Source organism: Erithacus rubecula (assembly GCF_903797595.1).
Source record: "Erithacus rubecula genome assembly, chromosome: 17".
Lineage (NCBI taxonomy): Eukaryota > Metazoa > Chordata > Aves > Passeriformes > Muscicapidae > Erithacus > Erithacus rubecula.
Genome location: NC_136669.1, coordinates 13194275 through 13220577, shown reverse-complemented (window position 1 = coordinate 13220577; position 26303 = coordinate 13194275). Strand labels below are relative to the sequence as shown.

Genomic DNA, 26303 nt, shown 5'->3' with positions numbered 1-26303 from the left:
AGCCGGTGGCGGGAAGCCCGTGCGCACGCGCAGATGCGCGAGGGGCCCTGTCAATGTCCCGCCGGCCGAGCCTGCGCATGCGCCCCGCGCTCGCAGCGAGCCGAGCGACACTGCTGGCGGCCCGCGCATGCGCTGCGGCCGCGCACCGAGCTCCCGCCGTGGCGGTGGGGCACGGGCAGCGCCGCCAGCCCGGGCTGAGGCGGACAGGTCGGTGAGCGGCAGGGCCGCGGCGGCGGGTCCTGCCCGGGCTGGGGCGGGCGGGCGGGAGAGCGGGAGAGAAGCGCTCACAACGGCAGCGGGCGGGCGGGAGTGAGTGACGTCATGACGCCGGCGCTTTCAGCGCGACGCGGCGCCATCTGGTGGCGGAGAGGGGGTGGCGTTGGAGCTCATCCAAGGCGTTACGTCAGCGGTGTGGCGTCAGCGGAGTGACGTCATCCATTGCGGCGCGCAGGGCGGTCCCCGTGTGGGGCTGAGGGGAGCCCAGGCCGCGGGCCCGGCTGGAGCTCGGCCCCGGGATGAGGCTCCCTCCTCGCTGTTAGCGGGACATCAAAGGCAGGAATTCGGGCATAAAGCAGAGGCAGAGCTGGGCAGGGTAAGGGGGCGAGGGCGTCAGCGTCCCCAGCAGCTGTTCGCTGACAGCCGGCAGGATTCGTTGAAGGCGTTTAACGTGCCCAGCTTCAAAACAAACTTCTTTCTAGCAGTGTTACCAGGGAAAGCAATTCTGATGCATTCATCTGGGATTTGATCTGTTGTTTCCAGGCCCAGGGGCACGAGGAGCAGCACATTCAGAAGGGTGCAGAGGGACCCTGGACAAGGGCCTGGAGCCACAGCATGAGGGGGATGGCTCGGCACTGGCCAAAGGCAGAGTTAGATGGGGTATCGAGGAGAAATGCTCTCTGTGAGGGCAGAGACCCTGGCACAGGGTGCCAGAGCAGCTGTGGCTGCCCCTGGATCCCTGGCAGTGCCCAAGGCCAGGCTGGATGGGGCTGGAGCAGCCTGGGACAGTGGGAGGTGTCTGACAACACTCGGTCCCTGAACCTGCAGACACACTGGTGTTTATTTGAACATGCAGATTTTAGACAAGGCCAGAATTACAGCTGGGCAAAACCACTCCAGTAAAGCCTAAAGGCAGTGGCACTGGCTGTTGCTCAGTCTGTTGGCTCTGTATGAACTCTCAAAAATCACAGAGTGGGTTTTGTCTGCAGAAAAAGACACTTATGTGCTTGGCTTTTGTGTCTGTTTAAAATACTGTTCTTCCTGTCCTGGTCCCTTCTTTCCCCTTTGATTTTGGTGCTTGGATTAGAACAGTTATCTGGACACCAGTACAGGTGTGCCAGAGGCAAACTGGAAACAGAAAGCATTGTTACCATAAGCTTTACATTTGGAAGAAAATGGACTTCAAATTCTTTTGACTCTTTGCTTTTCCCACTGGGCCCAAGTTCCTTACATGCAGAGTGTTGTAGGGTTCAGTGTAGCTTTTGTGTGTGATTTTAGCTGAGAAGAGAGCAGGTTAGTCATTGTTACAAATTAATTTTATTATCCCTCTTTATTCATCAATTCCACTATAAGCCCTTCCTTTATCAGCCTGTGTTGAGCTCAGTCTGCAAGATGAGTGTTTACTTCCCTAATTGTCCTTTTTGAAAAATCAGTGACTTCTGCTTGTAAATGATCAATTCTGTTGAAACACCTTCAGCAGCTGCTTTTCAGTGTTCTTTGGATTCCTCCTAAAATAGGCTGCTTTCAGCACCATCAGGGGATGGATATTATGGAAAAATTTTAGTATTTGCAGGATTAACAGTTCCAGAGTTTGATGTAGTGGCCTTAGTTTTCATGTACACCAAAAAAAAGGTGTTTTTTTGAAAGTCCTTAACTTTTTCTGATAAGGTAATTTTACCTCCTGGTTTTAATACATTGCATTGTTTATATTCAGAGTCCAGTTTCATCACCATGATATTATTTTACATATTTGTTTTTATTATTACTCTGATTACTTTTCTTTCTCTGAAAACCAAGTGAGTTTTTATCAAGAATTGTTCTCTTTATTGATTTTTGGGGCTTCTACCAAAATGTTTTTATTCGGTCCTTAAAATCAATTTTATTATTATCATAAAATTAATATCTTCTTACTGTTTTTTGATTTTTGCATCACCAGCTGCTTCTCTTTGTGATTTATGTGCTACCATGTTTGCATACAGCCAGAAGCATTTGCTCCTGAGTGACCGTTAGTTTTTATTTTTCTCTTCACTTCCCCTTTATCCTCTCAGAGGAGGTATAAATTGAGTTTTCTGTTCTGAGGATGTGTTGGTAGAGGGACACTTTGTTGTGTAAGTAATGATTTCAAATTCTGTCTGGAATGTGATAGATGTTTTTTTAGTGACTGTGCCTGTTTGAGATGCTTTGCCATATGAACAGGGTGCTGGCAGGGGGAGGTGTAGCCCTGAACAGAAATGTGAGGACTGAAGGGATATCAGATATGGAAGTGGGTGATGCCAGATGGACACAGGTGCCAATCCCTGCTAAGGTTACTCGTTGGAATCTCAGCATGATTTTCCTACCTTGCATTCCCTTGTTTGTAGAGACTTGAATTAATTTCTCATTTCCTGTTTTTCTCATCTGATTTTGTTACCCTTTTCTGGCACAGGGAAACTGGCAGAGACCAGAACAAGAGAGCAAATTTGGTCTGGCTTGGCTGGAAGTTTGGTCACTAACCCTCAGATCTTTGGCTGCAGCTTCCACAAAAGTAGAAGAAGGTGATGAAACTTCCAGTGCCAACCCAACATGGTGCATCCCATCATTCTGCTGCTGCCAGCACAGTAATTAGCAGCCTGGGTCATCCAGGCCCTGGTAATTAGCTGATTTCTGAGTACTGAGGTGAAGCTAGAGAGAAGAGTGGGGGAAAAAGGTGATTTCCTTTGGACTCACTCCAGCAGGTCCATGTCCTTCCTGTGCTGGAGACCCCAGACAATAATTCAGGTTTTGTTTTTGCCTCACTTTCTAATGTTAAATAGTCCAATCTCCCTTAGCATTTCTTGTGCAATACAAGAGATTGCTTTCTTGGTTTTGGAAGCATAAAGTGAATTTTTCTTTGAAGATGAGGAATTGAGGAGGAGGTGTCCTGAGGCACCACTGTGGTGCTCAGGAGGGGAGAAGGTGTCTGCTGTGTGCAAGTTGTTGAGGCCTGCCTGGCACTGATGGACTGTTGTAGCCAGAGTGATGACAAATTCTTGGAGACTGAAATGGCAGGAGAATGTTCCTGGAACAGACACAGTGTAAAGCAGCAAGTGAGCAGGCCCAAGTGTTGTGTGTTTGAGAGCATGTCAAGTTGGACTGCTGGTGGAAAAACTTTTTCAGGGGCTGCTCTGAAAAGTGGGAGGGTAACAGATGTTTTAGCTGCATAGTTTTGGGGTTTTTTAAGGGTTTTATGATTTAACTAAATAATTACAAGGCAGTAAACTGAAGGCACGTAATAGGTGCATACTTTAAAATCATGGAATTACAGAATAATATGAATTGGAAGGGACTTTAAAGATCCAGTTCCACCCCTCTACTGTGGGCAGGGACACCTTCCACTATTCCAGATTGCTCCAAGCCCTGTCCAGCCTGGCCTGGAACACTTCCAGGGATGGGGCAGCCTGTGCCAGGGCCTCACCACCCTCACAGGGAAGATTTTATTCCCCATATCCCATCTAATCCTGTTCCCTGGCAGTGGAAGCCATTCCCCCTTGTCCTGTCACTCCAGTCCCTTGTCCAAAGTCCCTCTCCTTTTTTTTTTGTAGACTCCCATCAGGTACCTATTGAACTGGTGCAAATAATCAAGAGGACTCATTTCAAAATACACTAAATCCATCCTTTTCCCTCCATTTTCCAGGTTCTTTCATTCTTACTGGTCCTGCTTTGTACCATTTTGCTGATCCATGTTTACTTGAAGGGCACAGCTGGGCTATAGATTTGGCATCTCAGCAAACAGGTTGGTGCTGCTGGTTATTTTATTTGTGATTTGTTGAGTCCTATTCTTCCAAAATGAATTGAATATTATACTGAAAGAAATTACTTTCAAAACCATTACTTTTTGAGCTCAATAAACTGGTGCCAAACCTGGGTATTAGGGGCAGCAATAGTAGCAGCTTCAGAACTACTGAGATATTGAGCAGAGCAGGAGCTTGTAAATGCAGGTCTGGAAAGGGAGGAGTAATATGGATAAATTCTTAGTTTTACATCATAGGTTTGTTTGATCTGATCTGCCTGGGACACTGAATATTGGTAGCATATGCCAAAGTTTAATATTAGGAACTCAGCATAAGTAATCCAGCAGTACAGATGTGTCTGAGGTATTTAAAGCCATGTAGGATGTGAGATTTGGGACTTGTCCACATGCTGTCTCCTCCTTAGAAGAAAATGGTCAATTTACAGTTATAACTACACCAGTGTTTCTGTCCAGAAAAAATAAATTTATGAACTGGTTACATAAAATTTTTGTTTCTCTCTAACAGAAAATTATTCCAAGATTCACTGCAAAATCCTCTGCAGGTCTGGGAGCCTGAGTTTAAAATAAATAAATCTTTTAACATCTGCAATTGCTTATAGGGAAGGCTGACCCATGGAAGTGTGTAACCAGCATTCCTCAGCCTCTCATGTCTGCAGCCAAGCCATTTGAGAAAACAATCTCCCATATGTTTTTCCTCCTTTTTGAGTCTTTCTGTGCCCAGAGTTTTACTGGAGTAACTGGACCACAGCTGCTGCCATTCCAAGTGAAACACTCTGGTTTAGGTTTGAAAGATGTAGATTTTGGGAGCAATATAAAACCCCTGTAAAATAGCCAGAACCATCATGAACTCAGGACTAGGAAGAATAGGACAATGAAAACATGTAAGAATAGAGCTCTAGTTTTAATGTTGCCTGGGAGTTGATGGCATTTCCATCTGGACATTATACCCAGTGCTGCTGCAGGTAATCCCTGCCTAGTACTGCTGTTCTTGCTGTAGCTGAAAAGACTAAGAAATTAATTTTAAAATGTCATTTATTTAGTCTGTTTACCTTGTGTATGTGACAGCAACTTGTGAAAAATGGTCAGTGCTGTGGTTTCTTGAGTACTCTGGGGAAGAATTCAGCAGGAGCAAGTGAGCTAATCCTAAATGAGCAACTGTGAAAGTGAGAGGAGAGAAAAGGTGAACATGTTCAATGAAATTGTTTTCTGACTTGTCCTAAAATCCTTCAGAAATGCCTGAAACTCCATTTATTTACCTCTCAGAATGAGGTTGGGCTGTCCTCTCTGGAACTGTAGTGTCTCAAAGCAGAGTTTAACACTCCAGAATCACTGCTTGAGCAGTGATATAAATACAAGTAGGAATGTGTAGCAAAAGGACACTCCAAATCCAGAGCTCCAAAGAAAAAACCTACCCCGTGTCAGACACCTGCTTTAAAATCTCTCCTCTCCTTTGCTAATGGGGCTTGGGCACGTCTGTAGTAATTATAGGGACACTGTTTGGGGTCAATGTGTGCTGTTTCTAATCTTAGTATTTCATGCAAATTCTCTTCAGCAATTTGCACCTTGCCCCACAGTGCATCTGCCTCTGCCATCGTGCATGACCACCTGCTTTTGTTTTTTTGTCTAAGAGCTTTCTTAAGTGTCTCTCTGAAGCTCTGTAGCTTACCATGATGCTCCTACACAGGCTCTGCACAAACTGAGGTGCCTAACTTACAGCCCAGAGTCTTCTGAAGAACCAGCTTGTGAAAGCAGGTGAGGTCCTTGGAGAGAAGAATGCTGAATGTGAATTAAGTGTGGAAGAATGAACTGTTGGAAGTGCCCACTCTGTCTGGTGACCTCACTGGGATTTGGAGAATGGACATCTCTGAGGTGCTGGAAGGGCTGATGCAAATCTGAACTGATTCTGGTGTTTCCCCCTCCCTCCAGTCCTCACAGTGTTTATAGGTCAAAGTGTTGCTGGAAAGTCAATGGATGAACAGGACAATGATTTTAAAGAGTTGTGGGCAAATATTTTGAGCAGGGCAAAGAAAAATGGAGATACTGAGGCAACAAAGAGGGTTCAGAACAAGCCAAAGAGCACCACAACACGAAGCAAATTAAGAAGAGGCAAAGCTGCTGCTAAGAGCCAAACCCATCATCACTTACCAGTAGTGAAGGAGACAAACTTGCCTCAAGATCTGAGTCCAAAGAAGCAAACATTGTTACACAAAGAAGATGGTGATGCTGCAGCCTGTAGTGGTGAGACTGCACAGGGGGATGGAGCAAGGAGCCCTCTCCCTGCCAGCCAGCTGAGCACAGGGACCACTGAGTGTAGCCAGAGGCCTCTGACAGGTGAGTGGCCTGAAATGGGTCAATCAGAAGATACACAAGGACTGGAAGGACTCTGAGCTCTGTGAAGGTTTTGAGAAATCCATCTGGACAGGACCCAGTAGCACTGTTGGAAGCAGCCTTGCCCCTTGCTGGGGTTTAACCTGGGAGTGTGTTCTGTGCTGCAGGCACATGTCCCTCAGTAAGGTGAAGCCTTGGTACAAAGTGATTTGTTACTGACATTATTCACTGTTTTTTTTCAGAATTAGAACTGAGAAAAGTACTCTCAGATCATCTAGAAGCAATCTCAGAGTATACTGAGGTGCTTTTTCACTGCTTCCTTGTATGGTGACATAATGTCACTGGATGTTGTCAGGGGCAAAAACATGAATGGGTTAAGAAAGATGCTGGATTAATTTATTGGATTAATTAATAAAGGATTAGCCCTTCAGTAGCTGTTAAACAAGATGCCCAGAATGCAGTCACCAGTGGTAGAAGTCCCTAAACTGATAAATTAGGTCAGTCAGGAATGGGACATTGTGTGGCTGTGGACTACCTTCCATGTCCCTGCTGGAGACCTTCATGCAAGGCTTCCTTAGTATTCCTGCCTGTAAAAGGGATACAAAATTCTCTAAAAACTCCTGTAGAACAGAACCCTGATGTTGTTGCTGTGGCTACACAATTTGTTCACTTCTCCAAGAATGGCTGTTGCAGAACTGAGCCTGGCCCATGCTGCTTTCAGGGAACTGAGCCTGGCCCAGCAGCTCTCAGTGTGTGTTTAAAACTGCCTGGTAAAACTGGTGTTTTCTCCCCCTCCAGTAAATCCTCCAGGTGGCTGTTCCCAGACCACCTTACCCTTCCCTGCTGCTGCTCCTGCAGGAAGCTGCTCCTCACGAACCCCAAAGGTGCGGGTGGCAGAGCTGGTGGTGGAGAGAATGCAGCAGTTCAAGAGGGTGGCACCCGAGCAGCTGAAGCACAGCTGGGATGGGAGTGTGCCAAAGGCTGCAGCCAGCAGGGATTTCCCTGCCAGGAGCCAGGAGCAGAACCCTCCTGAGCATGGTATGTGTCTCCTCTTGGCTCTGGTGGGTGCAGAATGAGTGGCTGGTGAGAATGGTTGTCTGGATGCCAGGGCTTTGTTCCTGGCTGGTCTAGTGCTTTGGTGTGCAAATCACTTCAGATCCCTGAGAAAACTCTGTTAAAGGATTATCTCTACTCTTTTCCCAGCTCTTCTCTAAGGCTGGATTAACCTCAGGTAAATTCTAGAGGAATCATTGTCTTTTTGGAAACAGGTTGAAATTCCAACAGGATGAGTGAACTTTGTTATCATTCCCTTGGGACAATGTTAGGCAGCTCTTAGGTAGCCCCATGTTTGGTACATCTCCAGACACTCTCTAAAGTGATATGTTCTTTGTTGATAAATGGAATTCACAGCACACTTACTCTGGTTGGTTCTTTATAGATCAAGTCCTTATTGTTTCTGTATGGACATGAAAATCTGCTGTGTTATACATTTTTCCCTCCATTGTCTCTGACATGTGATGCACTGTGAGCAAATTGTCACCTCCTGCTCGTGGGCTGGTCTAGGCTTGGAATGTTGGAAAGGAGCAGGTTGTACCTTTCCTGGTGAGATATTAGGTGTGAAGATGCAGGAGAAAGATTGCAGGATTTTTGTGTGCCTAGTTTAATAAGCTAATAATGACAAGTGTAATAGTTTCTCACCTTCCATCTTATCTCTGCCTTCTCTGGCAGATTCCCACCATCTCCCATCCATGGAACACGACACTGCTCTGGCTTTGGCTCTTCAGCAGGAATCCAAGGAGGAAGCCCTGGCAAGCCTGGAGGATGCAGGTTTATTCTTCTGTCAGATCTGCCAGAAGGATCTCACAGCCATGAACACCCTGCGACGAGAGCAGCACGTCAACAGGTCAGACAGCAGCAGGGCCTGTCCTTCCATCCAGCCCCACACAGACTCAGCCCAGCCATGGGGGAAAGTGGGAGCAGGGATTCTGCATAAGGAATTTACCTTTATGGCTTGAATTAACGAGTCATTTTGATGTGAAAGCAGAGGCTGAGTGCCTTGCCCTGCAGGGCTTCTGCATGTGTGTGGCCAGGACAAATCTGCTTTCATTAGCAGTGTGCAGAGGAGCTGCCATTGTAAGGGAATATCTTTGTGGTCCTCTGAAAGGTCTTTTCCAACCTTAATGATTTTATTAGTGATGACTCCCTAATGCAAATTTTGAGATCTGCCGATTTCAGCCAACAAAGCCTTTGCTCTGTTTTGCTAAAATTCATGTAAGAACATCTGGTATGTCACTGTATTTGAGCTGTTTACTTGGAGAAATGTGACACTACTCAGAGAGATGACTCAATTGAAGTGACTGCCTTTCATTTAACAATTTCCTGAGTGATAAATATCAGACACAATGTAATATGTACAGGCAAGACTTTGGAAATTAAAACTCTGTGCTTTTCCATTGACAAAGCATCAGAAACAGCACATTTGATTGATTGTAAATTCTTAATTCAAGCACTTTCAGAAGGCAGGAGTGGTGTAAATTGTCCAGTCCTACATCTTGTTACTGAGTGGCTCCCATTGACCAAGTATGTTTGCACCTGCAGCTTTCCAGGTGTTACTGTTGTTTCTGTTGTCAGACATTTTGTGCTGCTTGAGAGGACAGAAACTATAAAACAGTGACAGTGTGCTAGAAATGCTTTTTGGAAAGTCAGGCTTTCTGAACTATTAACATGTAATTGTATGTTGAGATCACAAGGTTACATTAGCCAGGGATTTTTCAGTAGCAGCCCTCATCCCAAGAGTGGAGCTGTAGATGGACAGATGCACTGACACACCAGTAATCACCTGTGCTGAAGGGACTCTTAGCACAGCCCTGTGTGTGTCATTACCTAATCAGGGAGTGACTTTTGTAATAGGTCCTGCAGAGCCAGGATTTCACACCCTGAATCTCTTTGGACAGAACAGAAAAAGAACAAGTATAAATTTTTACATAGTTTTGGCCTGACAGAAATGGTTTGAAGTTCATCATGCTGCACTCTGGGGCGTGGTGTCAATTTAGCTGCTCCCTTTTCTGTTAACAGGGGTTTCATGATTCAATAAATGAGCTGGGATGTTTGAATGCAGAAAGAGGGATTGGGTGCTGGACACACATGAAGTATTATTTGGAGAGGCTATGGACTTCTCATTCCTAGAGATGTTCAAGGCAAGGCTGGAGTAACCTTGTTCTAGTGGAAGGTGTCCCAGCCCATGGCAGGGGGGTGGATCAAGATGGCCTTTAAGGTCCCTTCCCCCCCATGTGGGATTTTATGATTCTAAAGTTGCTCACTACACTTGCCTTTGAGCAATATATTTTTAATATGCCTCTGAGCCCATTATCTCCATGGAACTGTTCCATCTTGTGTTGATCACAGTGGTGGGCACATGGTTCTTATTTCTTCAGTGGACGTTCATGGCTGTTAGCAGTATAAGAAGTGATTTTGCTTTTAAAACTATTATTGTTGTTGTTATTATTCATTTTAATGGCTTAAGTCTTAGTATGTACCCTTTAAAGTGTCCATAGATAAGCTTTACCATTGTCTCCCAGGTGTCTGGATGAGATGGAAGAAACACAGATGTCATCCTCCAGCAAGCCAGTGGTCCCTGAGTGTCCCATCTGTGGGAAGCAGTTCCAAACCCTGCAGAGCCGAGTCAGTCACCTGAAACGCTGTGCTGTGGAGATGGATGTGCCTCCTAATCTGCTGCTCCAGGCAGTGCAGTTGCAGGTGGCCACACTTGGGGATGCAGCTCTTCAGTGTCCCAGGTAAGCTGGTAGGAAAAAATAAAGATGCTGGTTGCTTTCTCTGAAAGCCTGAGAGGTGCTGGAGGTCAGGAAGAACAGTAAATGCAAGGCTGACACACACTGGGCAAACCCTGAGCCCAGAGCAGTCAAGTAGAGCCATGACCAGTACCAGATGAGGAGGATGTGGCAGTCAGTTGGAGAAATCATCTTCTTTTCCATCAGAAGAGGTCAGGTGGTAGATGACTTTAAAAGCCAGCAGGCAGGAGCAAAATGGGGAGAAAATAACCTTCTAGTAGTTTGTCAGAATTTGTTCTCTGTGAAGCAATTGCTCAATAAAGCTGAATGGTGTGTTTGAGCTTATTGAGCAAACCACAGAGAACAAGTGTGGGGCCTTTCCTGAGATCTGTGGTGCCAGTGCTTCAGCTCCTCAGCTCATGGCTGTCCTGGGAACATCCTTTCACCCTGAGCCAAAGAGGAAGCAGATAGGGTGCTTTGGAATGTGCTTGGATTTGAGCAGAATCTTCAGAGTGCACCAAGTCATGCCTGAGTGAATTTGTGGAGAGGCTCTTAAGTCCTGTTGTGCCAAGGAAGGACCAATGCCTGTACCTTGTGGAAGCAGAGGGGTGGGGAAAACATTTTCTGGTGATCTGGTTTTTTGCCTGCTTCAAGTTCTTTGTTCCCCTTTACTAGAAAAAATCATTCAAGGTGGAGATAGTAGATGCTTCCATCCCAAAGTAAGACTTCTCTAAATAGCTCTAAGTTCCATGAATGATAAGGCATCCTTTGCTCTCTGCTAGGAAAGAAGGTACTGAATGGTTTTTATTATGCTTGACATGGGAATCTCTCTGAGTAAATGGAACAGCTGCTCTGGAGTGCTCAGTGTTTGTTGTTTCTGATCCAGTCACATTAACTGGGACTCCTGCTGCATTCTTGGATTTCAGCAATCAGCCCAGCAGGCCAAAGAGGAAAGGCCCCTCCAACGAGGACTCGAGGAAAACACAGAAAAGGGCCAAAATGGAGCCTAAGGATGAAGATTTGCAGGTTGCCATGGCAATGTCACGCTCTCTGTTGGAGCAAGAAAAGCAGGAACAAGCAAAATCAGTTACAAATGTGAAAGCAGTGGCTGCTTTCCCAATCAAATGGAAGCCAGGATCAGGTATGTGTTACAGCAAGTTAGTGTCTGAGGCTGTGTTATTGCAGGAGTAATGTGGCTGCTCTCCACCAGAACTTCCCTGTTGGATGCAGGAGGGATGACAAACCTGGTTTTGGTTTGTTTAAGCTGTCAGAGCTTCAGCAGTATGCAGTATCCAGAGGTAGTCAACAATGACTGCGGGGTGTCCATGGGTTTCAGAAATCTTGTGCTTTTTTTCACTGATTTGTTGTTTTGAATCTGGAAAAGAGCCTTAAACTCACTCCTCACTCTCCTCACAGTGGAAGTGAGGAGAAATAACATGAAAATATGATTATTATTCTCCTGTAGTAGATTCTTTTCCTATTCCTCCTGCTGCAGCCTGGATTAATGCAGCTTTTTCAGCATTATCTCATATCATTTTGTCCTTTCTGCAGTGCCTTGCATGTCCAGTACATGCTGCTGAGCAGGCCCTTGCCATTTCAGAGTGCAGAAGTGTTTAAAAAGGCAGAGAGCTGCCAGGGGAGAGGGTTGAGAGCTGCACAGAGGGGAGACTTCACTCTTCACAGCCCTGCTCGTGCTCATAGGAGCTCCCAGTTGGATTTGGGGTTGGGCATTAGTGAGGCAAAAGCAGTAAAACACAAGATTTCCAAATGAAAGCTGCCCAGTGTTTGTGTGAGCTGTGATTTGATATCACCCATGACCAGAACACAAGAAAAGGAGTCCTTCATGGGTCTGTTGGTGGAGTTCATTTCTCCTGTAAACATGAGGTTTTGGGCTACCTGCACAATGTTGAAGGTTGTGTTCTCATTCCTTTTGGTTGTCACTGGTTACAGCACTGAAGAAGCTGCTCTGTTGATCTCCTCTGCCCTGTGTGTTCAGCTGTTCACTTATTTGGGTTCCTTTTCTTTTTAAAGAGAAGAAGAGGCGTAGGAAGGGCACCAGTGCCCCTCCACCCCTGCTGCTCCAGGACCCAGAGAAGGCCCAGAAGAGGATCCAGGAGAGAGTAGCTCTGATGCTGACAGAAGAGCTGGAATTCCCTCCCACCCCTCAGCTGCCCATTAGTAGGATTCTGGAGGATGAATCTGAAAAAGCAACCTGGCTCATGCCATTGTCCAAAGCCAAGGAATGCTTTTTATGGAGGATCAGTGCTCTGACAGAACCCTGTGACCCTGAATCATTCTACACTGCAGCCTTAACCCCTCCAATTGTACCCTGGAAGCCTGTGCAGGTGGGGCTCTGTTGTCTTTGCTCTGATATGTGTGTGCCCTAGTTCTTGATAATTACCTTGTATCCCTTCTGTTTCCTCAGAATTTTAAGAAATTTAAATTTAAATGTAACTTAAAAATTACATTTTGGAATGTAAACCACTAGTTCCCCTCTGTCTGCTCACTCACTGCCCATGATCTGTTCTTCCCTGGTCTTACACAGTCAGGTTTGAGGATCTTGAACTTTCATTTCTGCCTTTTGGAGAGGAGAACAAGGCTCATGCTACCATGGCTTTTGAGCTTTCAGAAAATAAAAGGGATGGGAACAGAGAATACTGAGTAAAGGGACCCCATGCTGCTCATTGTGCCATTAGTTTGTCCAGATTTACAGCAGCCTGACTCTTGTTTTTTTCTTGGAACTTCTTTCTGGTCATTTTTAGTGTGAACTTTGCCTGTGTTGCACTCAGCAAGGACTGGGGAGAAAAGTTTAAGCTGAAACTTGTTATTTGCTAGCACAGAGAAGGTGGGAGTGTCTGGAGTTGTCCAGCATTTGCACTCAGGCTTTCCCACTGTCTCCTGGTGCATGTGAGCTTTGATCCAGGTCTCAGTTCCACTCTTTCATTTTGGTTCCACCTGGCTCTGCCTCTTCCAGTGCTCTGTATTTTTATAAAAAGTGCCCACAGAAACAGACAAAGCTCTTTCAGTCTCTTTTCTCTAAGAAGGATATAAGTTTTTTCTTTCCTCTTTCTTCTCTTGAAGAATTATTTGGTGCTCTTGTACAAAACATTGTACATATTTAGGTGTTTTATTTAATACTTCTTCCCTAGTCAAAGCCCAATGTTTCTCTGACTTGTTGCAGGTTGAGGCTGGAGAGGAGGAACTCCGTTCTAGGAATTTTTGACCTTTCATTCAAGCCAAAAACTGCCAGAGAAGTTTAAAAATAAAAAGCAGGAAAGTCTTTAAAATCATGGCAAGAGTGTGTTTTTTCCTCTGATTCTTTCCATTGACAGAAATGGCTGAATTATTTTTACTTAGAAATAAGCAAGCAAAATTTTTTTTTTGGAAACGAAGAACAAACCTGGAAAATACCCACTCCAAGGTGAAAGTTTGATTTAGTTACATGTAACTGCAAAAGCATTTCAGAACTCAGAACAGAAGCACCTAGAGAGCTTCAGCTGTGGTTTTTGCCAGGAACTCCAGCTATAATGGAATATTTAGATGTTGAATTGGGAGCATATCCCCCATCCTTTCTCCCTGCTTGGCAGTTGCCTGCACAGGCATGCTCCTGGAGAAACCAACTTTTCCATTGTAGTTTTCTTTCTTCTGTTCAGAGCTGTCTTATCTCTGGAGAGTCCTTCATAGAACTGCAGAGAGCTGTTCCTCAGAATTCCCTGTACCTGGGTAATGCTCTGTGATCCTTCATAGATGTTTCAGGAGTATGAAGTAGACACTGCATTCTGAGCTCTGCAAATACATAAAACAAGACCTAATTTATTGGTGTCTTTCTTTTCCTCCTCACTTGATCAGAATAAGCCAGAGAACCTTCAGCCATCTGTGGGATCTCATCAGCCAGAAGTATCCCAACAAACTCAGCCTGACCTCAGTTCTCAGGAACCCACTTGCACAAAGGTTGGAGGCCAAAATTCTGATGAATTCAAGCCAGGCCCTGAAGGAGATGGGCAGCTTTTATCCCCGAGCCAGAAGGACATTCAGACCCTGCAGGACCTGGTGGAGTTGGCCAGGGAAGGACTCACCCTTACTCAGTGGAAGCTTGACACTGGCCATGTCCAGGCAGCAGAGCAGCCAGGTGAGTTCTGGCAGCTTTGTGAGCCCTGCCCCTGATTCCCTACACAGAGGCAGACTGTGGCTGGGCTGAGTCAGAGAGCCATGGCAGCACCCACAGGTTGTTGGTGGTGATGCAAGAGGTGATATTGTGGGGACACATTTTCCTGCTGTAAGATGTAGGTACAGTCAATCTGATATTTCTGAAATGATTCATAAATCACAGCTTTTAAAAGAATTCCTGGACAGCAGATACTGAATTTTATTTTAAAAAAAAAAAAGACATCAAAGTATTTTTCTGCCAGGAGGGAGCCTGGATGTGTTCAATAGCTGGAACAAAATCTTCATTGCTGCTTATCTTGGGTGTACAAGAGAGCTGGAGAGGGACTTTTCACAAGGACATACAGGACAAGGGGGTTTGGCTTCAAACTGAAGAAGGTTATATTTAGATATAGTGAAGAAATTGTTCCCTGTGAGGGTGCTGAGGTTGCCCAGAGAACTGTGGCTGCTCCATCCCTGGTTGGATGGGACTTGGAGCAGCCTGGGAGAGCAAAAGGTGTCCCTGCCCATGGCAGGGATGGACCTGGATGGGTTTTAAAATCCCTTCCAACACAAATCAGTCTGAGATTCCATGATTCTGCCTGGACAGCCTTTCTGTTCTGTGCACTGTCTTTTCAGGTCTTGAGACAGTCGGTTGAGGGAGATGCACAGGAGAGATGAGTTTGTGTTGGACATCAGTTACACAAACCTGAAGTTTATCTGTGCCTGCTCAGGGTTGAAAAAATACAACACCTGGAATTCCTCTGTGGGCAGCTCTCTAATGTCTCCAGCCATAGTTGCATGTGGTGCACAGCTGCACATTTCAAGGATAGTGATACCCTTCAAAGTGCTCTGGCTCTCAGCAGAACCTATTGTGTCTCCTTTCACCTGTGAAGGAGAACACAGTTACTAAGCTCACCTGTCTGCATTTGCACTTTGGATATAATACTCCTGACTTCCCCTGCTAAACTGCAGCAAAGGGTCCCTGGCCCTTTAATGTATATAAATAATAACAGTGAAATGGTGCTTAGGTACCCTCAGCCTGTCACAACCCAGAGCCAAACCCTGCAAAAGTCATGAGGGAGAAGCTGAGCCTTCAGTCCAGCCAGCCTGGTCATAGCAGCTGTCACAGCAAGGATCCTCTTAGGAGTTCTTAGTTCATTCTGTCCCACAAAGAAGTTGAATGTGATTTGTGATGTGCATTTTCTTCCCTGAGGAGAAGAACTGACTGCCAGTGATCCTCCATGTAGTGGCTTTGTGCCCCCATCCAAGGAGAAGAGCCTCCTCAGGAGCAGCAGCAAAAGAGTAAGGATAACCTTTTATTTCACTCTTTATATATTCATCAATAACAATTTTTAAAAACTGTTGCATTTGTGCAATTCAAAGAAGTGTGGAGTATTTCCCATTCCTTTCTGTGGAAACAGAGTGATGCTTAAGGTTCACAGTGACTTAAGGATTCATCATGGGCACAGATGAGATCAGCACAGCTGGGGTGTTCCATCAAAGCCCACGAGAGCCTGGGGATTTTTCAGTACTTGTCCTACTGGTGAGAGATGATTTAAATGCCAGGGAACAGAAGGCCAGGCTGTGTGGGTTAGGGAGTTGTGTTGTGGCACTGAGTGTTTGGGGGTAGGAAAGCAGGGGTGCAGCATGCTGTGCAGTACACTGCTTTAATGCCCAGGTCCCACACCCAGGAATGGAACACCTTCCTCCCCACAGTGTCTGCAGGAGAGGGGGAATTCTTGCAAGGACTGGTTGACTTGTACCAAATCCTGGCATGAAAGCCTGGTAGATGATGGAAGGTTATGAGTGCCATGGAAGATGAGCAGCTTTTGCTGCTGATTGAGCTTTTAAAAGGTTTGGTGCAGAAAACTCGATTGTGGGAGCACAGAGGATCTAGTCTGAAAATCACTGTGTGCTCGATGGTGACTGAGTGAGAAAAACAGCCTAGTAAGTCATGGATGATTTTTTTTTAATCAAGCCTGTGGTATTCTGTAATGTCATCTTATCCCACATGCACCTGAGGAAGTGTAATTTTCCATGAGTGTATGATCAGTCTTATTCAATTGAAGTTCATACAAAATAACACTAATTAATTTTCTTACCAAGGTAATCCACTTTATCTGATGAAACTTACTGTCTTTTTTTTTATAATAAATAATCATGCCCTGAAAAGAAGTACATTTTGGTGCTAGATAAATTTTGATGCTCTGACAACATGCTTTCATATTGTACTTAAAGAATTAAGATACTTCCAAAAGGAGACAATTCCTTGAGGTGAGAATTGGTATTAAACTTGAGCATCCCAGCTACTTGGTGCAGAAACTCTAGATATTCTTTGGGAGTATTAAAAAAAATTATCCCTAGCAGGAAAAGGTCTTGTTTTGTTTTTCTGTTAAACTAGAGGCCTTTAGCAACATAGAAACTGTTCTCACACTGTTGTTGAAACTCAGTTGCTCCCAACGAAACCAGTATGCTCATTCTTTTAGAGTTTCCATTATAGTTTTCCTGAGTGAGTGAAGTGTTGTTGAAGAGCTGGATTGCCAGTGGGAAAGAAAAGTGTAACCATGTAGAACAAATGCACTCATTGCATTGGTAACACATCCCCTGTGCTGAAGACCCTTGGTCACAGCAGTGGGGTCCAGGCTCAGTGGCCTCCTCAGCAGGAGAGAATGTTCTGCTGTGCTCTCCAACACACAGCTCATACCTGCTCAGAGCTGTCTTCTGGCCAGTTTCTTTGCCTTGCACAGAGAATGGAGCAGCCAGGAGTTTCTGGCCTTGTTTAATTTCTCCATTCTTGATTGATAATTTTAGCACCAGCAGGAAAGTTGTTCTGGGCTCACTGCCTGGAATGTTGCATCAGGGTCCTGTGTTTGCTGGCAGCCCCACAGAAGCCTCACAGGTATCCCACCTGCCAAGAATAAGAAAGCAAGAAGAGTCAGATTAGATCCAAACTGAGTTTCCTGTCTTCCCTTTGGAGATCAGTCCACAGCACTGCCACAACATGCAGAATGTTCCCTAGCCCACCTATGAAGGCTGGGAGGAGTGTTCAGTGTGTGCTGCTAATGCCTGCTGGCTGGAGACAGTTGAAAGGTTGGCTCTCCACAGCCCACTGCTAATGTAGAAACCTGCTAAGAAAATGAAGAGCTGTGTTGTTCCAGATGGAACTGCATCTCCTGCAGATGTTCCCTGGAGTAAAACTTGCAGTTAGTTAGCTCTGCAGTCATTTGAAAAGCACAAGGTCAATGATTTGGGTGTTAACCATAAACTGGTTTCCACATGCAGTCAGGCAGTTTCTCAACTCAGCTGTGATCTGAGGGTGTTTGACATTTCCCTGAAGCACTCCAGGGCCACCTCCAGGGCTGGAGCAGTAGGAGAGATCTGAAGATTCAGAGCTTGCTGTCTTGCCATCCTAGCTGTCTTTGGCATTGTACTTCAAGCCTGACCTTAGCATCACCATAACCAGTCACAGGTAACTCAGCCCTCCCCAAAATTTTAGCCATGGTTTCTGGAATGATAATAAAAGTTGTGTTTCTGTTTTTTAAATGGAGTGGAATTTACAAAAGAGCTTTCAGTAGTATCCTCATAAATTCCTCTGAACTGGATGCCTACATTAGTTTTATTCTGTGGGGGCTCCTTATTGCAGAGCTGCTCTTCTCAGCTGTCATTGCCAGACAGTGAAAAGAAAGAAGAAAGGCTTATTACCCCATACTGAGTCATCCTCTTTCCTATTACCTTGATTATAGTGAATTGAGTTCAAGTCTGTTGAAGTGGAAGTTACAGTTTCCTAAAATTGTAGTGGGAGGCAGTAGATCAAGAGGCCAGCTATAGGCTGTGGCTAGACCACAGCAGGAAACATGGTGATATCTGAGGGTGATAATGTGCTGTGACACAAGTACAGCAGAATGCAACACTGCCCTTTCTCCACAATGGGCAGGCTGTGAACAAGCAGAGGAAAACAAAGCAGGAATGTCTGTTGGACTTTTCTGTTTGTCCTGTGGAAGACTTGAAGTTCATAAAGCTGATGATTATCTTCAGGAGGCAGAGGTGATGGATCCAGGCTGGGCCACAGCACAGCAGTGCTGATAAACTGGGTTACTCCCTTCTTATTTTAATGGAGAAGTGATTGACAGCTGTAACCTAACACCTTTGTGTTCCTTCTGTGTCCTAGTCCTCTCTCCAGCTGCTGGCTCAAGATTTTGGTGCCATGGTGAACAACCCCCACCTGAGTGATGTGCAGTTGCAGGTGGACAGCGGGGACGTGCTCTACGCCCACCTGTTTGTGCTGTACGCGCGCTGCCCGGCGGCGGCCCAGGCTGTGAGTGCTGCTGCATTCCTCCTGCTCATGGGTAGGAGAGCCCAGGCTGCCCCTCCCACAGCCAGCCAGTGCCCCAAACAGCACAGAACACTGCTGGGCTTACTGGCAACTGCCTCCAGACCTGCACTGGTTTTTCAGCTTAGGAAACAAGAATAAGTCCTGACAAAGTGGTGAAAGATGTGCTGTTTTATCCTGTTTGGGGAGGCTATGGGGAGTGAAGAATCCTTGCATTCCACCCATGAGCAATGGAGGAAGCTTTCAAAGTGCTTCTTGCCCTTGCATGTTTGTCCCCGTGCAAGCACAGACTGCCTTGTCTGCCTTGGTGTGTCCTGCCTGTCACCCAGGCTGGGAAGTGTGAGCAGGGAATAGGAAGTTTCTGGGAAGTACTTTAAAATAAACTACACAGAGTTTTTGTCACTCTTGCTTTGGAGGCACCTCCACTGACTGTGCTTTTTGCAAGGCTAGTGAAGGAGTTCTTATGTTCCCAGAGCATTTTAGGTTGAATAGCTCCCAGCTTGCTCCTGTGCAGCTTCCACATAAATTCAAAACAGACCAGATGAAGCTCATACAGAGAGGTCTAGATGGAAATTGGGCTGGGAAGTAATTTGATTGCAAAACTAAGTGGAGAACTCTTAAGACCACCTTTCATATGTGTGACTAAGGCAAGTAGTTAAACAGCATTAACAGCCATAGGGTCAGGAAGGACATGGCCTGTTCCATAGGGAGCTCTGCATAACTGCCCCATCTTGGCATCCTGGGTCTGGGCATGAGTGAATGGAAGGAGCTGATGGGAACAGTGGTGACTGTAGGTGTTGTGTTGCTTTGTTAGCACCCAGCCTTTGCTGTCTCTGCTGCAGGTGCACAGCGAGGGGCTGCTGGTGGAGGAGGACGGGGCCGCGCCCACGCAGCGGCTGCTGCTGAGCGACGTGTCAGCTGAGGCTGTGGTTGCCTTCCTGCAGTACCTCTATGCTGCTGACACCAACTTCCCTGCTGGGCTGCAGCCCCAGCTGCAGGCTCTGGCTGCCAGGTGTGTACCCTGAGCATGTTTTGGACCCTCTGAGCCTTTCAGCCACACAAACCCCAGTTTGAGATCTTCCGGTGCAGTTTTAGTGGTTTACGAATTCCACGGTCCTTTGCTGCATCTTAAATGAAACTTGCTCATAAGGACATCCTGCCCTCAGCTTTTCCACCTGTATAAGGATATCTTTGTTCAGTACATGCTCAGCAGATTTTGGCTGAGTTTTGACTCAGGATGTCTGTTGGCAGCTGATGTTAAAGATGATGAGCACAACTTCTATATATGATTCTCACTTCATCTGAACAACAATTGCAGAATGTATTGGATGCTCAGGCTTTGTGTTGTGTCAGCCATGCTCTCAGTCGTGGTCCTAGGCATGCACTAAGAGCTTGAAACAGGAGCAGTACTGAGATATGGGTGGGACATGCTTGGGGCTTGCCAAATGTATATAGAGAGATGCCCTGTCACTGCAAAAAGTCAGAAATCTTGCACATCTTTCTGCCATTCCATGGGACTTTACCATTGCCTGGGGGATTTAGTGTAGTCAGTTTCAAATACAGAAAAGGAAGAATGTGCCTTATACTTTCATGTGAGTGAACCTGGAAAAGGGTGTTTGGAATTTTAGGAGTACACTGGATCTTGTACATCTTAGGAAACTCATCTTCTTGTAAATTCCTCACAAAATTCACAAAAGTGATCTGACAGCCAAATGGTGAAGAAATACTGGAGGAGGAAAGACTAATGTTACTATTGTATCCTTGCAGGTTTAGTATGAGGGAACTAATGGCAGAGTGTGCAAACAACACTGGAGAAAGCCCAGTGTCCTCTGGAGTGGATCCAGAAGATGATCTTATCTCTGTGAGGGGTGATGAAGATTGTGAGGACAGAGATGAGAACTTCCAAGACCTCTTGAAGTCAGTGTGGGAGGGTGAAGATGAGGAAGAAGTAGCTATGCTGAGCCCTGAGTGCCAGAAGGAGGATGACAGTGAGGTGGGAGAACAAGAGCTGGAGGAAATCTATGAGTTTGCTGCAACTCAGAGAAAGATGGCTCAGGGTGAAAGAGAGGTGAGTGAGGGAACACACTGCAGCATCTGCAGTGACACTGAGGCCATTCAAGGTACAAATCAGCAAACTGAGCAGGAAGAGGGAAAGAGACCTGAATCTGCTTCAGTAAGCAACAGCCTCAAAGATCTGAAGGATGGCAGTGGTGTGGAAAGATCTAAGTGTGACTTGTCTGCAGAAGAAGAGAACATGCAGAATATAAATAGGTGCAAGAGCATGGATGATCCACAGACCACTATTGTGCCTCACCACAGTGAACCTCAGAAATGGGATGGAACATCCCATGGTGCTAATGAAGGAGGGACTGTTAGGGGATGTGAGGATGTGAAGGATTCCAGGTCATCTCAGGTCTCACATGACAAGGCAGATCACTGTGAAGAGCAGTTTCCTGGTTTCCAGGGTGATACTGATTTAAATGACAGCTATGAACGTTTGTTTTCTGCCTCTCAGGGGGATCACTGTGATCCATCCCCAGTGAAAGAAGTTACCAAAGAATCAGGAAAGTCCCCTAGTGAAAAACATGTTGGTCTTAATGATTCACTTCTGTTCAGCAAGTCACAAAAAGACTGCTCTCCATGTAAGAGTGGATTTTGTGGGAGTCCAACTCCCCAGCCTTATGTGTCCCTTTTTCCTGCTCTTGGCTCTTCACCTGCATCTCCAAAATCAGAGGGAAAGTTTGCCAGGGAACATGTGTCAACACCAAAGCAAAACAAAAAGGAAAAATCATTCCCATGTTATGAAATAAAGTCCCAGAAAGCCAAGGAGTTGGGTGCTGCATCGAGAAATGAGATCACAGTTTCTGCAGCAGAGCTTCCTCACAGTGAATCAAACAGGCACACACATGTCCCAGTGCTGTCATCTCCAGGCAGGACTCAGGATGCTGCAGCTCAGGGGATCAAGAAGGGTGATGTTATTGTTTTATCTTCTTCTGATGATGAAATGGAGTTACAGCAAGGCAAGAAGTTGCCAGAGTCTGACTCTGCTCTGAAGAAAATGGAAATCCCTGTGCACCTGAAGTTTACAGACATGAAACAAGGTCCTGAGATAGCAAAACCTGACCCTAACTTACCAGGTCGTGAAACAGAGCACAGATCAGCCCTGGTCTCATGTGGCAATACAGACACAGTGTGTGTGAGTGGTGATGTAAAGGTGTCCCCTGTATTTCCTCTCAGCAGACAAACAGGTGCTTGTACAGAGATCAGACAGAGTCCAAACCTGAGCCCCAGGAAAAGGCTCAGTAATGAAATGTCTCCAGGCACAGACAGCTCCTGGCTTGTGCCAGGAACACCAGTTCTGAGCAAAAGCAGAAACTCCTCAACACAGACTCAGATCACAAGTACTGATTCTTTAAAGGGTCTAGGATCTAAACTCAGCACAAAGAACTTAGCAGCAGGTAACAGTAATCATGAAATGACTGGAAATGTAATAAAAGTTCATGAAACAGCATTGTCAGGCAAACATTTGCCAACAGAGAACTCAGCCAGTGGAAGGAGCCCACCCAGCAGCCCAACAGCAGAATCCTTTTCCAAGAACCCCCTTCCATTTTCTCCAGTAGATCCAGTTTTCCACTCCCCTGGCCACATCAGCACAGAAAGCAAATGTGCCAGTACCTCAGGTTTACCCAGACCGGTGTCTCCGTGCCAGGAGCAGCTGCTGGAAGATAAAATCAACGTCAGTGTGGTTGAGCTGGAGGACAGTGACAGGGAAGTAAGTCTGCCTTCTCTGGGTAGCAGTGTCCTGCTGTGTGAGGAGCCCCCACTCCCCATGGATGACTGCTGGCACCTTGAGTATCTGTCACCAGCCAGAGGTGACACCCATGGCTCTGGCCAGGGCAGCACGGCCAGCCCTGGCTCTTGGCAGGAGCAGGGGGAGAGCCCAGTCCAGGTGTCAGGAATTAAGGGCAGCACCCCTCTCCAAGGAACTCCTGCTGGCAGGAGAACAACTTTGCACTGCCCTGAGAAGAGCCCTATTGAGCCATGTTCATCAGTGGGCAGCAGAGCCAGTTACCTGGACTCCAAAATCTGGGATGATTGGAATGGAGAAGAGAAGGAAGATGAACTTTCAGAGATTCTTCCTCTGTCTCAGAGGTTGGCAGCTGCAGCAGAGGCTGGTCAGACAGATCCTGTCAAGTCTCCTGGTGAGAGCTTGTATTGATACTAGATTTATTGGACTAGGTTAAACTGCTTTTATTTTAGTGATTATCCTATGATGCACTTAACACACTGAAGGTGTGTCTGAAAGGGTCTTTGGGCTTTCTGATGCCAAGCAGTTGGCAGGGCCATCACAAAGAAAGTGCAGGCATTTGCTGTGGGAAAGAGCCTGTCCAAATGTGGGATTCCTGGAGTGTAGCTGTGTGTGTTTCATTGTCACCAGTCCTTTGCTAGTGACAGTACTCCTTGCAGAAGCTATGGGTTCATGGATAGAGAAAAAACAACCAAAACAGAACAAAATACAGGCTCCAGTCTGCTTGCTAGTGGATTGATGTAATTGATGTTGCATTATTTAATTAAATATATTATTAATTATGCCATACTAAATGACTACTTTAAGGGGTGGTTAGAACCCCTTAAGGGGTGATGTGTGAGACTGGCTGTGCTTCACAGTATCAGTAAAGTGGTATAATTAAATTAGTATCCAACTCCAGACCCCAGCAGCTTGATTTGCTCAATTTCTTATGCATCAAGTCTGCTTTCAAATTTCCTTCCTGGGAGAAGGATCACTGCACACATGGTTTTAACTGCTTTCTAAACGCTGCCTGTTTTAATAAAGCCCTGAATGGCCACAATTTCAGATGTGACATATGTTCCAGTTTAAACTGTTTTCTGATGTAAAGTCAATGAAAACCAAGTATCCCAAATAAGCAGGGGAAAAAATGCTGACTATTCTATCCAATATGAAGCTGAGTAATAACTAAAGCAGCTTATAAGGAAGTAGTTCTTATTAAACAATTATTAGAGAATATTAGATTTCTGCCACTAAGAGGAGAAGTTACCAGTCATTTTAAGTCCTTTCTATATTGATTCTCATCAAAGTAATTTCACTCTGCTGCAGAACCTTCCTGTCAGGAGAACAACAGGTCCCCCAGCACTCCAGTGACACCCATGCCAGCTTATTCCATGATGGAGACCCCGCAGCTGAAGAAGGAGCTGAGCAGGTGAGCATCCCCTCCCTTAGGATGGCTCTTACAAGAAGAACCTGCTGGCAGGTAGTGTGAATGAAGGGTGCAGCATGGTGAAGCTGCAGCCAGTGCTTTCTGAGGTCACATCACACTTTTCCAGCTGCACTTCCTGGCCTGAACCTCTTGCTGAGCCGTGACAATGGAAGGTGCAGCATTGCTATAACCTAAACTCCCACCTTCTCTTTCAGGTTCGGCGTCCGTGCTCTCCCAAAACGCCAGATGGTGTGGAAGCTGAAGGAGATATTCCAGTACACTCACCGGGATGGAGACTCAGACTTTGAGGATGAAATCCCCTATTCCCAGCCCCTCCCACGGAAATCCCCGGCCAGGCAGAGGCGGGGGAAGGCAGGCGGGGCTGCGGGCGGGACCCGCGCCAGCGCCCCCAGGGCTGTGGGCAGGAGGAAGCAGCTTGCCAAGGCTTCTGCAGAGCTCCCTAGCCATGAGGCTGATGGAATAGGCTGTGCCACGGCCAAGGACAGAACTAAAGTGACACAGCAGCCAGAAGGAGGCAAGGAGCAGGAAAGGCCGTCTGTGCCCCTGGCAGCTGATGGCGAGGAGCTCCCGGCATCCCAGGAGTCGGCAGGTTCTTCGGGAAATGGAAGTGACATCTCCTTTGGCTCACAGAGGTGAGGCAGTGAAATCCTAGACAAATCAGGGGGGCAGGACAGAGATGAGGTAGGAATGTGACAAACAGAGGTGAGTGTCCCTGTGACCTACACCTCCTTGAGTGTGTCATGTGGAGGTCAGAACACTCCTACAAAAGAAATGGGCTTTGGATTTTCAGTCTAATTCCCACTGAAGTATTCTCAGAACATAGAAGGGCTGTTTATGAGCAAGGCCCAAATCTGGTATGCCTGGTCTGCATGTCAGTGACATGGAGCACTCTCTGCTGCTTGAGAATCTGCAGCTGGAGTTGGGAGACGACAGCACAGCACCCCTTGGCAGAAACTGTCAGGAGAGAAAAAAATTCTGTACAGCTCTGGGCTGGGTGAGCTGGACCAGCGCTGTCCTGGCTGGGATGAGAAGTTTGCAGAAGCCCTGCCATGTTCTGTCTCATTTATTTTGTGGATGTTGGTAGTGCAGGGTCTGTGATCCCACAGAGGGAAGTCATAGGGCTTCACCATCAGGGATTTGGGGACCTCTGGTCCTGTCCTTGTTGGCCTGTTCTTTCCTTGACTTCTGGTCTGTTTTGTTCTGCTTTAGTTCCTTTGTGAATGGATTTGAAACCTATGCTTTTACATCTGAGGAGGAGGAGGAGGAATTTCCAGCATCTCAAGCAGCAGCTCGGGAAGAGGAAAAGCTGGAGGCAGTAAGGTGCTACATCCGCTCAAACACAGCCCTGTACAACAGGATTCTCTTCTACGAGCCCATCGAGCTGGCTGATCTGCACGCAGAGCTCAAACAGAATGGCATTAAAATTTCCAAGGCAAAGCTGCTGGACTTCCTGGATTCTCAGTGCATCACAACTACCATGGCCAGAGCCCGAAAAGAGCAGGAGCAGAAAAGGAAGGAGAGAAGAAAACAGAGAAGACGATACCGAGTGAAGCCCGCTCCTACCCGCTGAAAATTCTGTAGGTGGAGGCTGTGCTGCCTCCAGAGCAGAGGCAGCCCCTTCCCAGCTGGTGCGGTGGGTGGAGCACTGCTGCTCCTCGTGGTCTGATCCCAGGTGACATCCCAGTGAACAGCCCTCTGCTCCTACAGCACAACTGCCCCAAGGCTGCCCTGCCTCCAGCACACAGCTCACCTGCAACTGCTTTTCACCAAATTTAAATCTTTTGCCTTTTCTTTCAATTTTTCTGATAGATTTTAGGTCTCCAACTTTTCTTTGAGCTGGTACTTCCCTCTGTGACATTTGCCAGGACCTATTCCCTGGATTTGGGCTGTGAAATGCTTCACCCTTCAAATTCCAGGATTCAGTCCACTGTGTCAAGCACTGCCTGTTTACACTCCTGTGAATTCCATTGTCACTTCTTCAGCACAGTTTGCACTGCTGTTTCTTGAAGCAGGGGAATGCTGTAGAAATACATATAAGGCTTTTTTTCTTGCTTCACTTGGCAGTCTCTACTACAACTCCTAAATCTGTGTTTCTGAAATGGCTGCAGAACAGGGCAGGGGTTGGTTCTGTTCCCTTTGTGACACCTCCCAAAAGTGCTCCTGACACCCTATGTCAGGGGAAAGCTCCCAGCACAGATGTTTTGAAGAAAATATTTAAGTGAATACTGAAACTTTTCAGCACTTCTCAAATCTTGAGCTAAACCTACTGGTTAGATCAGTTCCACTTCCAAACTGGAGAGGTCCCAGTTATAAAGTGTCTGGGACTCCTGGAGAAGTCTTGGACCCTAACTTGTATTTTATGTATTGATGTTCACAACAATTTCTGATTTCTAAGTGTGCAGAGGCTCACTGAAAAACATGGGCACAACACAAAAAAGGGCAGATTTTTAGATATCTTTGTGTATGTGGGATGTAATTTTTTTTAAAAT

General features: G+C 46.2%; 1 protein-coding gene across 6 annotated transcripts; it reads left to right on the top strand.

Moving 5' to 3' along the window:
* Nucleotides 1–50: 50 nt before the first annotated feature.
* SLX4 (SLX4 structure-specific endonuclease subunit) lies at nucleotides 51–26303 on the top strand. 6 transcript variants are annotated; one of them, XM_079320506.1, is made up of 17 exons: nucleotides 51–207; nucleotides 3869–3967; nucleotides 5614–5737; nucleotides 5930–6316; nucleotides 7112–7351; nucleotides 8042–8216; nucleotides 9892–10107; nucleotides 11028–11242; nucleotides 12133–12446; nucleotides 13951–14230; nucleotides 15461–15549; nucleotides 18416–18562; nucleotides 19420–19589; nucleotides 20345–22779; nucleotides 23694–23796; nucleotides 24009–24446; nucleotides 25024–26303. In XM_079320506.1, exons 4-17 carry the CDS (start codon nucleotides 5953–5955, stop codon nucleotides 25382–25384), a joined length of 5547 nt encoding a protein of 1848 aa, XP_079176632.1. In that variant the 5' UTR covers nucleotides 51–207; nucleotides 3869–3967; nucleotides 5614–5737; nucleotides 5930–5952; the 3' UTR covers nucleotides 25385–26303. The 6 variants fall into 6 exon arrangements, with proteins under 6 accessions (XP_079176632.1, XP_079176634.1, XP_079176633.1 ...); XM_079320508.1 differs by having other exon boundaries at nucleotides 5614–6316; nucleotides 7172–7351; XM_079320507.1 differs by having other exon boundaries at nucleotides 5614–6316; nucleotides 15467–15549.